The sequence below is a fragment of the Montipora capricornis genome, chromosome 2 (assembly GCF_036669925.1).
Source record: "Montipora capricornis isolate CH-2021 chromosome 2, ASM3666992v2, whole genome shotgun sequence".
In the NCBI taxonomy this organism is placed as follows: Eukaryota; Metazoa; Cnidaria; class Anthozoa; order Scleractinia; family Acroporidae; genus Montipora; species Montipora capricornis.
Genome location: NC_090884.1, coordinates 48,670,718 through 48,685,717, shown reverse-complemented (window position 1 = coordinate 48,685,717; position 15,000 = coordinate 48,670,718). Strand labels below are relative to the sequence as shown.

Here is a 15,000-nt window from a genome sequence, read left to right as displayed (position 1 = left end):
TCAGTGGATTCATGGTTTAGAGAAATTCATGTTCCACGAGCCTGGCGTGTTTATTTAGCGACTGGATTCGATTTTCGCGAAAAATAACCGTGCTTATTTTGGGTCGATCGGAGTCCATAAGCTGGCTTCCGTCTCCTCCCTAGTCACTATAGTATGAAGGAAGGTGAACGGGGACCATTTTTCCCGAAACTTCGTATACGTATTAAAGATAACAACGCTCACCACATGGTAAGTTTTATCGATTTTTATTTCCATTTTCTAGCAAATTTCCAGACCTAAACTTCGCCTCATATGTTCTCTATACATTTTAATACCTGCGTGACGCACACAGTGAGCCTGGGTTACCTGTGGTTCGGTGCCCCTGAATAGTGTCGATCGATCGAGAGCGCCTGCTTAGTTCGTCTGAAGGGCACAAGATGCATAATGCTGATAATGCGTCTGCATAGCGTCTGCACGAATGGACGAACAATTTGGGTCGCCATTGTTGTAATTTCCCTAGTAACAACTAAATTTGTGTACGGTCTACAATACTCAATTCGTGAAAACCACATTAACGCTCGACGATTCGGTTAAAGTATAAGCATGCATTTTTACCCGAACTAGCGTTAAATTTGTCTCCGATTTGATTTCTTCATTATCTACGGGCTTTAAGGATTTGTAGAAGAGTGTGCATTTGGAGCATGAGTGAAAAGAACAAATCTTCGAAACCCAAGGAAGGATTCAAAAATCACAAAACCCATTTCAAAGCTGGTGAAAACCATCCGCGGACAGATTCTCTGGAAATGACAAAAAAGATTGCAACAAGTTCGCCATTCTCAATCTGGCACTCGTTTCTTCTGTTGCAATCTTTGCCATATGAAGAAAGTTGCTTTATTTTAGTTAATTTCTTAACTGTTAACTGCAGGCTGCAAGTTTTTTGTTTGTATGTATGTTTCTATTCGAGTGTCGGAAATAATAACCAGCTTTTCTAACACAGGCGACTGGCAAAAATTCAAACGCCATGTTCTTGACCCTGAATCAGAGCTTTCTTGTTTGCTGTGATCGACGAGCAATTGGCTCGGCGATTGACTTAAGACTGTCTCGCCATCTTCCATTATCCGTACAAGCTATAAGACCAAACCCAATTCTTACACGCTCCGGGGTTTTTAAGGTACTCATTTGACATCTGCTCTGAATGTGCTTCTCTAACCGCCATTTTCAGTAGCCTGACGTATATTTCTATTTGTCCTGTAAAACGCATACTAAGCATTAAACAGTTGAAACCAGAAATCATTAGTTCTCTTTGCTGTATCTTTAATATCAAGAATAACAAAAAACAAAAAAAAAATACTGAGAAAAAGTATGGAAAACTAACGATCGCAGCTTTCTATCTTTGTATACCTAATAGGTCAAAGGCTTCAACAAATCGCATTCAAAACATGGCTTTCTAAAATCAGTGACGCTGTTTTAAAATGTTATTAAACCTGTCCTTCCGGTACCTCTTCAACAAAGATCCGAGAAACTGAAATGTATCCCGTGTAAGCGTCGCCAGGCGTGTGCCGCTCACAATTGCCAACCCAGAATCCCACGCGCACCTTGCCTTTAGGGATGCTGCCACAGTGACCCTCAATGTGACGAACGCGATGAATGTCTTGGGACTGACCACTTTCCATATACAGTATGCCATCAATTGGAAGAGGGGATGAACATTCAAAACCGTTAAAAGTAAAGAACCAGCGTTTGCAGCAACCATGGCAATGATAGATTCTCAATGATCCTGTCCAGTACACGCGGAGGCTGGTGTTGGGTTGGTTCTTGTTGAACACACATTCCTGAAGAAAAAGATTTTAGGTCTAACCTTATTTAATGAATGTATATATACAGGAGCCCATTAGGATTCCTGATATATAACAAACTGCATTGACAACAATTTTATATACCCTGATTTTTGGATGACTTAATACGCGTTTAATTTATTCAGTTTTGGCGAAATACGGAAGGGTGTCACGTGCGCTGCAAACAATTGTTGACCAGACACGTATAGCAGCTATTAATTCTAGTAGTAGTACTGGTGTTACTAGTTAGTCTAGTAATATTTATATTTTTTCCAGTTCGTGAAATTCCGTTGCCTGCAGAATATCATTAAAAGGTTAACACTATCGTTCCTAAGTGAGAAGAGCTCACTAATAGCGGAATCCTACCTGATCGTATCTCAAATACAAACTTGACGGACCCCAATTTTAAAGGCCCGAAAATAATTGGCTATGAACGCTCGAGTGTCATCTATTGTGTTTCGTGTTTTCTCCACGTACTCTGTTTCGCCCTCAAATACATATACTGCATACCACTTGGATTGACCCCAACCCCGCTGTTGTTTAGAATGTCATAACTGGCCAATCTAGCTTTAACTATGAATACTACCTTGATTTATATCATTGCTTACCTTGATTAGCCCATTGTCTTTACCATCGTTGAGATTTTTCCAAGCGCATTCTTTCCAATTCTTAACTGGCAAAAGGCCCCTCTCCCCTTTTGGGCCACGTGGACCCTGGACTCCAGTCTCTCCTTGATATCCCCGAGGACCAAATTGACCGGGAGGTCCCTGGGGCCCATTTTTTCCCGGCATTCCCTGGTCACCCTTTGTTCCGTCACGCCCATCACGTCCGTCACGACCTGGTGTTCCTGGCGTTCCATGCATGCCGGGAATGCCGCAGCCGAAACATCCTGATCGACATTGTGCGTCCTGTTTTGGAATATAAACAAAAGTGACTTGTGATAGTTGCTGACAAAAACTTGTTTGTGACCTTTGGAGCAATATTTCTAGATTGATTAAATGATTGTAGCTGCAAGAGGTAAGTAACAAACCAGCTTTGCGAGTCTGAAGACGTATGAATGATTAATCCAATTACAGTAGCAATAAATTCTGGAGCCGCATTAAGTGCACCAGAAGGCGCTTCGATAGCACGGAATAGCGAATAAGTCTGCTAGGAAATATAAATTGTGCAACTTTCGAGCTCTATTTCTAAATTTCAAGCCCCTTTTCAAAAATTCGAGCACTATTTGATCACTTTTTGGCGATTTTTCCAGCGCAATCGGGACATGCCTAATGCATGCGTTGGGGGGGGGGGGGAGGGGGCTGCACAGAAGGGAGGCTGGTGGTGATGGTGTACCTTGGTAAGCAATGGATGACGCATCATCATTCTCCTAGCTCGCGGCTCTCGTGGACAAAAAAAATTGGTTTTATCAACGGAGTTGACCACCGTTCAGGGATTCCAAAAGCTGACGTTTCGAGCGTTAGCCCTTCGTGAGAGCGAATCAACACAACGAACATGATTCGATTGATCAGACGTGAAAAGGAGCAGGTGTAAATAAACAAACACAGGAGCCCATCTGGAGCGTGCAACTTCCATACAGCGTCTGTGAAACGGCGTTTTCACAAGTAGGTTTAATTTTAGACTAGCCCTTCCCGCGAATTAGGTCAAAAAACAAAGGCAGTTCCGGTTCGGTGACCCTATGACGTCAGCTTAATTTCTTGTAATTGGTCATCGGGCTCCTGTGGGAGTCTCATTCGCGGGAAATTCAATCTAAAAATAAATCGGTCTGTGAAAACGCCGTTACACGAACACAGTAGAGTTGTAGGCTCCGGGTCATGGGTTCCTGACAAACATAATTAAGGATGCTAAGTAGTTTCAGGACTACCATTACTAATAATCCTCTTTTTCTCCACTCTGTACCGAAAGGTTTTTCGCTGGGTACTCCGGTGGACACAGCGCATTTACGTGATATATGTGATATCTATTAAAAAATTATAATTTAGTTTAATTTATAATCTTTTTAAAATGCTCACAGTGGTCGGTTGGGACGGCCCATTGCTGCTGTTGACTGTCGCTGCAGCATATGTTGTCATCAGCAGACACAACAACACATTGCGGAACATGATTCGATTGATCAAACGTGAAAAGGAGCCTGCATATTAAAGAAACATAATTAATGGTGCTATGTGTTTTCAGGACAACCATTACTTAATAATCCTTTTGTTCTCTACTCTGATCCGAGAGGTTTTTCTCCGGGTACTCCGGTTTTCCCCTCTCCTCAAAAACCAACATTTGACTTCATTTGCGTTAATTGTTAATTTCAGTTTACAGTGTCCCCAATTAGTGCTCCAGCGCTAGAACGACTACACTTAAACTTCCTTTCCGTTTTTTTTCTAATGTTTGACATAAGCTGGTCGCTGCTGACTGCCTACATGTATTTCTAATCCTAGCCACATGTTGTGTCTCTTCCAGCTCTGAATTCGCCCGTCGCCAAGCAACTTCCGTCTGTTAAAAATTTGCCACCTGACCCCAAACCCTCGGTGTCTGTAAGGTTATTAGCAAAATGGGATTCGACCGATGGGATGTACGTTTCACTTAGCACACAAAAACCATCTCCGTCGGATGGGTTGTCTCCGTAAAGATAAAATCAAATGAAAAGTTTAAGCACTGCCTTGCAAGATAGCTGATGAGGAAGATGCGGAGCTTACAATGAGTAAATGTAGTGTACATATCGAGTTACCAGTAGCGAGGCCCTCTCAGTGGGGAGAACGGGGGGGGGGGGGGTGTAGTCGGGAGGGGGAGGTGGGGGTTTCCTTGTTCTGCTGTTCCAAAAAGGACTCTCAAACTTGTTCCAAGCTTTTTATGTTCCCTTCTTCCCAAGGATATTTTGTCATTGTTCCCCTGTTCCCCAGTCCCATTAAGCCATGTTGTTTTCTTCCCCAAAAACCCTGGGAGGGCCTCAGCAGCTGTGCGGCCGAAAGCTAATGAAAAACGAGAGGTTCATAGTTCGCCTTAGCCTGCGAACACAGACGTATTTCCGGCTGTCACCAGTGACAGCCGGAAATACGTCTGTGTTCGCAGGCTAAGTTCGCCTCGAAATGCGTTCGCTTCTGGAGGTGGTCTTCTTGCGCTTGTATGCAAGCTTCAATCCGGAGCCTCCTTCTTGAAGTAAGCCTATCGCCGGTTTATAGTGCTACATTAATACGTTGTGAGGGATAGCGAAATAGAGCATCTTCACTTCATGATCTAGAGCATACGAAGTCTATTGGCTTTAGAAATGTGAAGTTAATTCACATCATTTAAATTCTTTTGAAGTGACAAATGCTCCCTCTTTGTCTTTGGAAACTTACGAGGTACTGTTTGCATTTGAACCCAGTTTGTCTCAGCTATTGTGGAGTCTTTTCAAGCTTATCTACAAATACTGATAAACAGAACATGGGTCTGTTATCAGATCAGTCATCACGGTTTTGTTTAATTAATCTTGATTGACGTTTGATTAGATAATTCCTTTTAATTCTCTTTTCCCGCAACAGTTTTTGTTTTTGAGTCACGCAGAGGAGAAACTTAAAAGCGAAAATGCGCTAACCAGCAGCATTCGACGAAAAAGATAATTGGTAAAGATGGCCTGAAAGTTAGGACTCGCGACAGAAGTATAATATAGCAGCGGATTGTATCTCCGTTTTCAATCAAAAACAAGGATGTTCGCTAATTCGTTGCTAACATTTATTTCCCTTAGATAGAATAAAGGAAAGGAAAGGAACTTTATTTAAGTGTCTAGACGTTCTAGCGCTGAAGTACTAATTGGGGACACTGTACATTGAAATTAACAATTAACACAAATCAAATCAAATGTTGATTTTTGAGGAGAGGGGAAACCGTAGTAACCGGAGAAAACCTCTCGGAGCAGAGTAGAGAACCAACTAACACAACCCACATATGACGCCGAGTCTAGGAATGGAACCCGGGCCACATTGGTGGAAGACGAGTGGTCTCACCACTGCGCCATCAGTCGATCAGTCATCCAGCAAGCAAGCAAGCAAGCCGATAAACAACTGGAGGTGATGATCTTTGATATGGAAATCAATTGCATCTACCGACTTGCTTGAATAAATGACTGGAAATCTCAGTTACAAAAATCAAGAGGCCGCGCTCAAGGCAATTCCTAGTGCAATGACTTGACGACTTAATTGCTTATTTGAAGGCAACTGCCGTTGAATTGCTCAACGTAGTATTTTGGAAAACTACATGGAGTGCGCATGCAGATATAAGTGCGGTAAAAAGGTGAAAAAAGTTTAAGGAACCGTGTAAATTACCAGGATATGTAAAAGAAGGACGAACTTACAATCAAATGGCATGAGCTACGGTAACCTTTCCTCAGCAGTTGCAAGTCCCTTCACAAACAGAAAATATGAAAAATACAGGACTCGCACTTGCTACAACGGCCCTCGTGATTGGTTCAGAAAACAATAAGCAAGAAAAATCAATGTAGCCTTGTCGCTGCAACTTATGACGGTCCAATGAAATTACAGGTTATAAAGAGATGCGTGGTACATGGGGGTTGGGGGTAAGCACGCAGCCATTACAACGGCTCTCGTGATTGGTTCAGAAAACAATGGACAAATACATATACATATAATATTTTTTACCCAAATAAACCAAGTTTCTTAATTTTCTGTGAGTGGATGTCCAGATTTCTCCTCCAGCAGTTGCACGTTTAACATGCAAATTAACGATGGCGTCGTCTTTCTATTACCTACCTATAATCTGTCATGTTTGTTTTTTTCCAGTGCAAGCAAAGTCAATGTATGTGTGAGATTAATCTCGAGAACTGAGGTTTAACGTTATCATCATTGCAAGCGCCGTTTAACTTCAAGCCGGATTGAATGAGCGTCCTTTAATCGGGGATACGGGGAAAAGAGGGGGATGAAAAGAAAGGGCCAGAAATGTAAACATCTGGGGAACTAAGATTAACCCCAGGAGAGTTTGAAATGAAGAGGGTTTTTTCAAATGTTTGGAGGTACTATTTTTGGTATCCGCCTTGAGATATTTCTCCAAATAAATGAGAGAAACAAACAAATAAATTGCAATTTTCTTCTGTAGATACTTTGAAAGCAGTAAAGGTTGAAGCTCCCTAATACCCTCAGCTTCGCTGTGCCCTTGAAAAGCACCATTCAAGAAATTTACCTGTCTACTCACTTCATTCTTTTTTCGGCTAAAAGATTCCACAAAACTTAATTACAAAATCAACGCATTAATCGCATTAGTGTGGAAGGAGTTAAAACGGACACTGATTAGGATGACTAAAGTTACAAACTCGTTCTCAGGGTTTCTCTCATCAATCAATCAATCACTGAAGTCTTTATTATAACTACAGAAATAATTTCCCGCATGCAAACGTGCAAGATTACAAAGTATGCCAGAAAAGGTCTAAAAGATCCACAAAAAAAAACAAAAATTCAAAAATCTATGATGATATAATGAAGTTAGATAAACGTCTATTTAGAAACGTTGACCAAAGCTGGCTTAATTAAAACGTTGGGTTCGAATATGCGGAATGACTCACTATTTATCTTTAATTTGCTAATTACTTTCCATGAGTTGACATCGGAGACACAGGCTTCTACATTAGATTTGCAAAAGGCTATATATTCCGAAGATGGAGTTTTAAAAGATAAACACAGGTGACAATCATCAGCTGTCAATCGTCAGCATAAAAGTGATAATCCAAACCATGCGATCTTGCAATATCTCCAAGATGTAATGATGATGATGATGATAGGAAACCACTTATCATGAGACGGCACATCTCCTGGTAGTTCAGAGCGTTATACATTAATTTGCACTACAATATAATCTAGCATGTATGTGAGGCAATTTCGGGCTATTTTGTAGTTTTAACCCGAAATTGCCTCGCATCCACGTTAGATTACATTGTAATGCAAATGAGAAAAACTAACCGTGAAGAGGGCTATTGTCAACTAAGAAGAGTACTTGTGGAAAACTTGTGGATTTGTTGACTTGTGGTGACGTATGGACTTGTGGACATGTGAAAATCAGTGCGGACATGTGGACGTGTGGACCTATGAATGTGTGGACAATACATGCAGGGTACCTGTGGACATCTGGACTGTGAGCGTGTGGACCTGAGGAGATTCGGATGTGTGGACGTGTGGACGCGCGGACTTGTGAATGTGTGGACCTGTGGAAGCGTGGGCCTGTGGACCCGAGAAGATGTGGATGTGTGGATCTGTAGATGTGCACATATGACCTATGCACTTGAGGGACCTGTGGACATGTGAGCCTGTGGACCTAGGGATGTGTGGACAATACCAGCTGTGGCCCCGTAGACAACGGACCAGTGGACCTGACAAGATTCGCATGTGTGGACCTGTGGACATGTGAATGTGTGGGCCTGTGGATATGTGGGCCTGTGGGCGTGTGGGCCTGTAGAGTTGTGGACATGTTGGAGTGTGGACCTGTGGACATTTGAAGTAGCAGACTTGTGGACGATTTGAGGTGAAACCATGATGGATGAAAGTTAATTCCTGGGTTTTGGGTGTACAGAAAATATATGTAGGCTTTTTCGTCCGGCTTTGTAACATGATGTGGTTAATTATACAAGTGCAAAGAATTAACGTAGGGATCATGACGTAAACTGTGATCCTTTACTTACAAAAGCAACCAAAATTCGATAGTGGTGCGCATGTACAAGTTAGTAGTTCTGAAAGGAAGTCTATTCCATACGATTGGAGGAGCAACTGCAAAAGATCGACCGCCATAAGTCTAAGGTTAAATCTAGGTACATGAAGAAGATTGCAACCAGATGATTTTAAAGTCCTGACAGGTTCGTACGGTCTTATTAGTTCCATGATGTAACTGGGAGCAGCATTACTAGGTACAATAGCCCTGTTCTGCAATTGCGCTTGATGGTTTAGAATGGTATAATGGCTTATCTCGTACTGGAGGTTATTGAGCAGGATCTCCAGACTTTCCACCGAACAGTACTTCATGCAGACCAGTTGCTTGTGTGCATCGTCTATCAATCCACCCTAGAGATGAGTGACCAGGCATAGAATAGTGCATATATTAAATAGCTTTTACCAGCTCCAGCCTCTCCATTAATAATCAAATGTAGTGGTTTCTCTTGCATTGAGTGAGTTGTAACAATTTCATAAGCTTGTCTCTGTTCATCACTGAATGATTCTGTATTGATTGAAAATGTTTGTTTCCTTGGGAGAGAATTTTTTCTTTTTTTCTGTGATCCAACTTGGCGTTTCTCCAATTTGCTGGTCTGTGTATTTAACAGCATCACAGTGCCATTCATGGGAATTAACACTTGAAGATAAAGCATTAGAAAGACCATTAATGCGGGATAACGCAAGGATTATCCATTCCTCTTAACATGTTTCATCATCCACAACTGCGACGTTGTATATATTATCTATTTCGGCATTTTGCATTTCGTCATGCAACTTCTTCTCCCAATTTGGAACATGCAATCTGACATGTTCTGGTGAACTCAACTTATCAATGCCATGCATCAATGTAATTCTTTACTGTTCCAAGCATTATTTTGGTTATTTGTCCATGGTTTATACTTTAATAATTGATGTTTGCAAAATAAACTGTAAAATTTGCCTTGGGGATTTGGAGAATAGTACGGAAATATTCAAAGAACTATGTGTGAAGACTGGTTAACTAGTTTTCCTTTTGCTGATCAATATTTTTCAATAAATCATACAAGACCCAGCTTCTTTATATCTGGAAAATCTTTAACATCGTTTTGCATAAAGATCAAGCGGTGAATCCTTAGTACAAGGAGCTAATGCATTGTGTTGATTGGGGTATATGCTGCGAGAGTCATACAGACTGACGGGAAGGTCACGGGTTGAGGCCCCCCTGTAGAAAAAGAGTTTTAAGTTGTGCTATTATAATTTCATAAAAAACAGTAAGTCCATAGTTTCTTGTGCACTGAAATCTCTTTGTCCAAGAGTTCTCATTGCCAAATTACAATGTCAAAAGTTTGAGCAAGCATTGCTGGCGAAATTAGGTTCACCTTTTAAAGCATGATATATATTTTGAGATATTCAGATATGGCAAGCATACTGATCAATCAACTTGAATGTTGCAATTTGCTCTCCACCCTTGCAGCTGAATTCGTCATTTTCTCTTGTTGGTGGTTATTTAGCCTAGTATCACTTTTTTGTAACTATTTTGGCTTTAAATTGGCACAACTTTCCATCGCTTCTACATGATGAACAGGTTCAAAAACAAATATTATAGTGTGTGGGCATGTAGTAAGCAGCAATTGGGTTTCCGCCACAAGAATGATTATATTTTTCTAATGTTATTATGTTCCGGATGATGCCGCATGATACTTCGATAAATGACACAGTGTTTCATCACTTTTACATAGCGCGTCTATAATTATTAGTATCTTGCTTAGGGTCTTTCTTAAAAATAGGTACAATATTCGCTTTTACACCAATCCGAAGGTAATTCGTTTGAACTGTAAGATTGATTGAATAGAAAGCATATGACTTCAACAATCTCAGAGGCTACTTCCTTTATAATTCGCGAAGGGGTGCTTTCGGGACCATTTGCCTTTTTGCTGTCAAGATTTTGAAGGAGCTTTTTAGTTCCCTCAACTTCAAAGGTTATTGGGTCCATGCATATTGTGCCACTAAAACCTTTATTGGGGATGATACATCTTCCTGTGAGAACACTTGTTCATCCTTAATCAATGATATATCTTCCCGTGGGAACTCTTGTTGGAATCGTGCACTTAGGGTATTACCTTTACTAAGACTATTAGTTCTTAGTGGTGGAACACCAATCTGGTCTTGCGTCTTGGCCTTTATGCAAGACCAGAACTTCTTTGGTTTATCACTTGGGCCAATACTCATAATTTTACCTTTTATCTAATGGATCATTTGATTTCTTTTAATTATTATGTAATCTCTTCTTCTTTCTTAAAGGTTTTTTCAAACCGCAGTAGTAATCCATGGGATATCCTACCATGTACCCAGTTCTTTTTAGATACTCTTTTGGACACAATTTCCATCAGGCCAACATTAAAAAACTGCAAATTATCGTCTACTGATACTCAAAAGGGTTTTTATTAAAGAAGGCTTTACTAAGTTCCGTAGCATTCATTCTCACTTTATTAGAGTCACTTTTGGTGAATTTGTAAAATGGCTTCTTCTTATTCGCCCAAATGGCTTGCATATCACTATCAAGTTTTGATTCGTGTGTTGCAAGAATCTTATTATGGACAGCAATGAAAACGCCTCCGCCAGCATTGTTAATTATTCTGTCTTTACGAAAGATCTCATAATTACTCGGGAAGACTTCGCCGCTGGTGATCGACGAGTCCAGCTTAGATTTGCATCCTAAAATAATATAAGGTTTCTCATTGTCTATAAGGGTTTTACGAGGACCACTCTTATGTTGACTTCTGATGCTGTTACAATTTAAACTAGCAATAATTTTTTTCACTACTTCTGCCCCCGCCTAAGATAATACCGATGCTTTTGCTTCCTGAGGTTGCGTCTAGCAGTTCGTGGCCGAGCCTGTCGCCCCCTGTTTCTGATTTCATTTGTGTCTGACAAAACGTCGCCCCTGTTGATTTGTGCCTGAAAAATCAATTTCTGATATGTAATCTTTGATTTTCAAAGTAAAAGGAATCGCTGTAAATATTCGAAAAATACTCGCCTTCAATCGCTATGCTGAACCTTCGATATCGATGCGCCGTGTGACTTTCTGCCTCGTGACTCAAGTTACCCAGAACACCTCGCCAACTCGGTGAACAATAGCGATAACACCTTGCGCGCCCTGTTAAGCAATACCGATACTACCTTGCGCGCTCGCTTGAGCAAATCGAGATTGCTTTCCCCTATATTTGCATATTAATTTGAATATTGTCCCTTTTTACGCGGGGTTGCCTCCTCGGGTTTTGGCCTAGTGCGGAGGCAACTAGTTGACTTTTGTAAAATCATTTTACGCGGCGAGAGTTAAGAAAACGTTTGTAAATAAGTATTTGCTCTAGAATTGGCTTGTGGTAATAAAACGATTGCCAAGTGCTTGAAGTAAACCATTCATGATGTACAAATTTCCAAGAAGAAACGTTGTTTTCAGTTCAGCACAAAGGATTATAGGTCGCTTACTCGTTTTTCAGATACTATGGGGAAATGACAAATGGAATCCTACTTTACTGAATCTCTTTCAAGTTATTCCACTCCACCTCAAAGAGGCTTAATTTACCCAGAGTACAAGCACCCTGAGGATAGAAGCAGCTTGGTAACCATGTCAGTGGAACTCTAAAAATTCAGACAAAGATTTCTTTATGCAGCGAGTTCACTGAATTGAAGTAATTTCGAATTACTTTTAAAATTCCGTTTCAAGCTGATTATTACATTTGGTCTGCTCTTCCATCTACATTACAAACAAAACCCATAGACGAGTCTTAAAACATTAACAGCCTTTTTCAGCCGACAAAGTGTTTTATTGACCCTTTTTTCTTGATACTTACAGGCAATTCTAACATCTGCGATTAAGGTGAAGTAAAGTGCAGCACTACGATAAAAAGCTTTTATGCATCTGATCTTACTAAGAGACCCACTTATTAAAATCTAACTTGTTTATAGGCTTTTAAAAAACAGACAATGAAAAAGCCGGCTTCTGCAGAAGGCTGAATTTCGATCGCTGCTGTCAAGACGTCAAATTAGGAACGCGCCAAAGTAACTGTGAAAGGGGTTCATGTGGCCTCTCACGGTGCCGTGGATGCTGGTAGCTAACAAGGTGATGACGTCACCAGCGTTAAGTTGGAATACTCCTCCCGCATACAAAGCACCACCATGTGACCCGGAACGGTGAGGTGCAGGTGGCTGTAACATGGTGATGATATTGTTGTTGACACGAAGGTTAATTCGTCCGGTGTGGTGATAGTAGAATTGAGCATAAATGTAGTACCGGCCTGGAGTGGGTACAGTCAGCTTTCCATCCTTGTAAGTCATTCCGCCTGCGATGTGGCTGTTTGGTGCATTGACAGACCAGTCTTGGATCACTATAAAGAAGGCAATATCGAAGTAGGCTAAGTTGTTTTATTTTTAGGCAAAAATCAACAATTCTCCAATAAATTAGAAGAAGAAGAAAAAGAAGAAGAAGAAGAAGAAGAAGAAGAAGAAGAAGAAGAAGAAGAAGAAGAAGAAGAAGAAGAAGAAGAAGAAGAAGAAGAAGAAGAAGAAGAAGAAGAAGAAGAAAAGGAAGAAGAAGAAAAAGAAGAAGAAGAAGAAGAAGAAGAAGAAGAAGAAGAAGAAGAAGAAGAAGAAGAAGAAGAAGAAGACGACGATGACTTCTAGTGTGCAAATTACCTTGGTTGTTGCCATAGGTGGCGTCTCCTTTCTTGGCCTCAATGTGAGCAGATGGCTATCAAGTGGCCAAAATATAAATATGAGTGAGGAGAACTCAGTTTACAATATGATATTACATATCAGGCTATAAGTTGCAGTTTGGTTTGTTTCGTTCAAAATTAAATAAGAGTATTGATTATAGTTGTATGATTTTTTTAAATATTGATTTAAGAGCTAAGGTTTGACGTTTAAGATCTTATTACCGAGAAGCTCTGTTGTTGCGAACAGTTGTTAACGTTGTAAATAAATTTGTTTCAGTTCACGAAATCGCGAAAATGAAGTGATTTGAGTTCCAAAATCTACGCAAATCAATAAATTTAAATGCTGCTAGCTACTGATTCTTTTCATCGAAAAATTATCCTGTTTCCAAAATTTTACGTCACAAAATTTTTTTACTTTCATGTGTTCTAAACCCTGTCTGGGGTTTAAGAGGCAAGGATACACACTCAAGTGGAGGAAAGTTGGGCCCTAGGGATCCCCACGCTGCTAAGTCATCTCATTAATCTGCTGCGTTGCCAGCGTGGTAGCCTTGATGGTGTAGTGGCTTAGCATGCCCGACTGGTAATCAGGGAGGCGTGGGTTCGAGTCCCGCTCAGGGCAAAAACCAATTTTTCGGAAGGGTGTGTCGAAAGGTAAAAATGCACGGTATGTGTTCCTTTCTCTTATATATAGTCTATACCTTTCCTTTGCCTCGAAATTTCTAATTATTATTATTATTATTATTATTATTATTATTATTATTATTATTATTAATATTTCCAGTCAGTTTAGAGGGGGTCAGTAAGGGGGGGTCAGTAAGGGGTCAGTTGACCGGGGGTCAGCGTTTTGTCAAAGCCCCTAAATAATCAAGATTAGGACAAGATAATGAAAATTTCTCTTACCTTTGCAGGGCCTACACAGTTACCAACATTAATGTTGATCGGTATCCCTGGGTTTGCACATGTTCCCTGCAAGCAAAGGAACATATATGATCAGCCTCCGACGTAAATCGTAGCTTATATCCCTGCTGCACCAATTAAAGTAGCGAATGCTTCATACAACACAAAACTCCAGCCGCTTTTCATTATATCGAAAATTAAATCGAATATCAGAGACGGTTTACACTCAGCTGAAACGTTGCTTCAGTAAGGTGTTCCTGATATTTTAACGCTTATGTTTTGAAAAACCGAGCAAAAATGTCGCAGCTGATCATTACAAAATTCAGTATCGATTGGAATTGTTTTTTAATGGTCTTTACTGCATTCTTATACAATCAAGCACTCATCAGGGGCATGATCTATTTTAGGTTTGTTCGTCCTAATTATTGGAAGGAAAAATCTAAGGTTGTCGAAATTTAAAAAACAATCTTATTTGCTTTCCTCCCAACCCAGGCATAAAAAAACTGATGTAGAGCAGAGCATTGAAGACAAAAACGAACTTCATCTGTAATCGAGCCATCATAACTCTCTCGAAGTAAAAGAATACTGAAAGAACACATGAGGTATCCATGCAATTATTGCAATTTATTGTTTATAAATATCAAGTAGAAACGAGAACGGCCTTTCTATATCCGTTTGCCTGGAGCACAATGCCGCAAATTTCGACATGCTTATTATATAATAGAGACATAGTAAGAGTTTTTAATTTTCTGTTTCATTTGATACTTTTACGGAGCCTCGGTCAACCTCTGCCTGATATTTTCAACAAGGTTGCTATTCAAGTTGGACGAAATATAAAGTCTACTAAACGGCTGGATTGATGTTTTGTAAACTCTGCCCCGTTTACTGGGGATAACACTTTAACGAACGATACTCAGT

The 15,000-nt window shown here is 40.4% G+C and overlaps 2 protein-coding genes and 1 non-coding gene across 5 annotated transcripts in view; 1 reads left to right on the top strand and 2 right to left on the bottom strand.

Moving 5' to 3' along the window:
• Nucleotides 1-1,259: 1,259 nt before the first annotated feature.
• On the bottom strand, nucleotides 1,260-6,292 carry LOC138038078 (collagen triple helix repeat-containing protein 1-like). The gene is made up of 4 exons (XM_068883898.1): nucleotides 6,136-6,292; nucleotides 3,827-3,945; nucleotides 2,423-2,722; nucleotides 1,260-1,811 (listed from the first exon to the last, which is right to left on the bottom strand). Exons 1-4 carry the CDS (start codon nucleotides 6,146-6,148, stop codon nucleotides 1,458-1,460), a joined length of 786 nt encoding a protein of 261 aa, XP_068739999.1. The 5' UTR covers nucleotides 6,149-6,292; the 3' UTR covers nucleotides 1,260-1,457.
• Nucleotides 6,293-12,275: 5,983 nt separating this feature from the next.
• The window catches only part of LOC138025114 (tumor necrosis factor-like), a 32,274-nt gene continuing 29,549 nt past the window's right edge, over nucleotides 12,276-15,000 (bottom strand). For all 3 annotated transcript variants that reach the window (XM_068872367.1, XM_068872366.1, XM_068872365.1), the window contains 3 exons: nucleotides 14,086-14,151; nucleotides 13,166-13,220; nucleotides 12,276-12,858 (listed from right to left, as the gene is read on the bottom strand). In XM_068872367.1, the coding sequence (XP_068728468.1) occupies nucleotides 12,512-12,858; nucleotides 13,166-13,220; nucleotides 14,086-14,151 (468 nt within the window). In that variant the 3' untranslated portion in view covers nucleotides 12,276-12,511. The remainder of the gene's footprint in view (nucleotides 12,859-13,165; nucleotides 13,221-14,085; nucleotides 14,152-15,000) is intronic.
• Trnat-ggu (transfer RNA threonine (anticodon GGU)) lies at nucleotides 13,731-13,804 on the top strand. The gene has a single exon. It is a non-coding gene; the product is annotated as a tRNA-Thr (tRNA).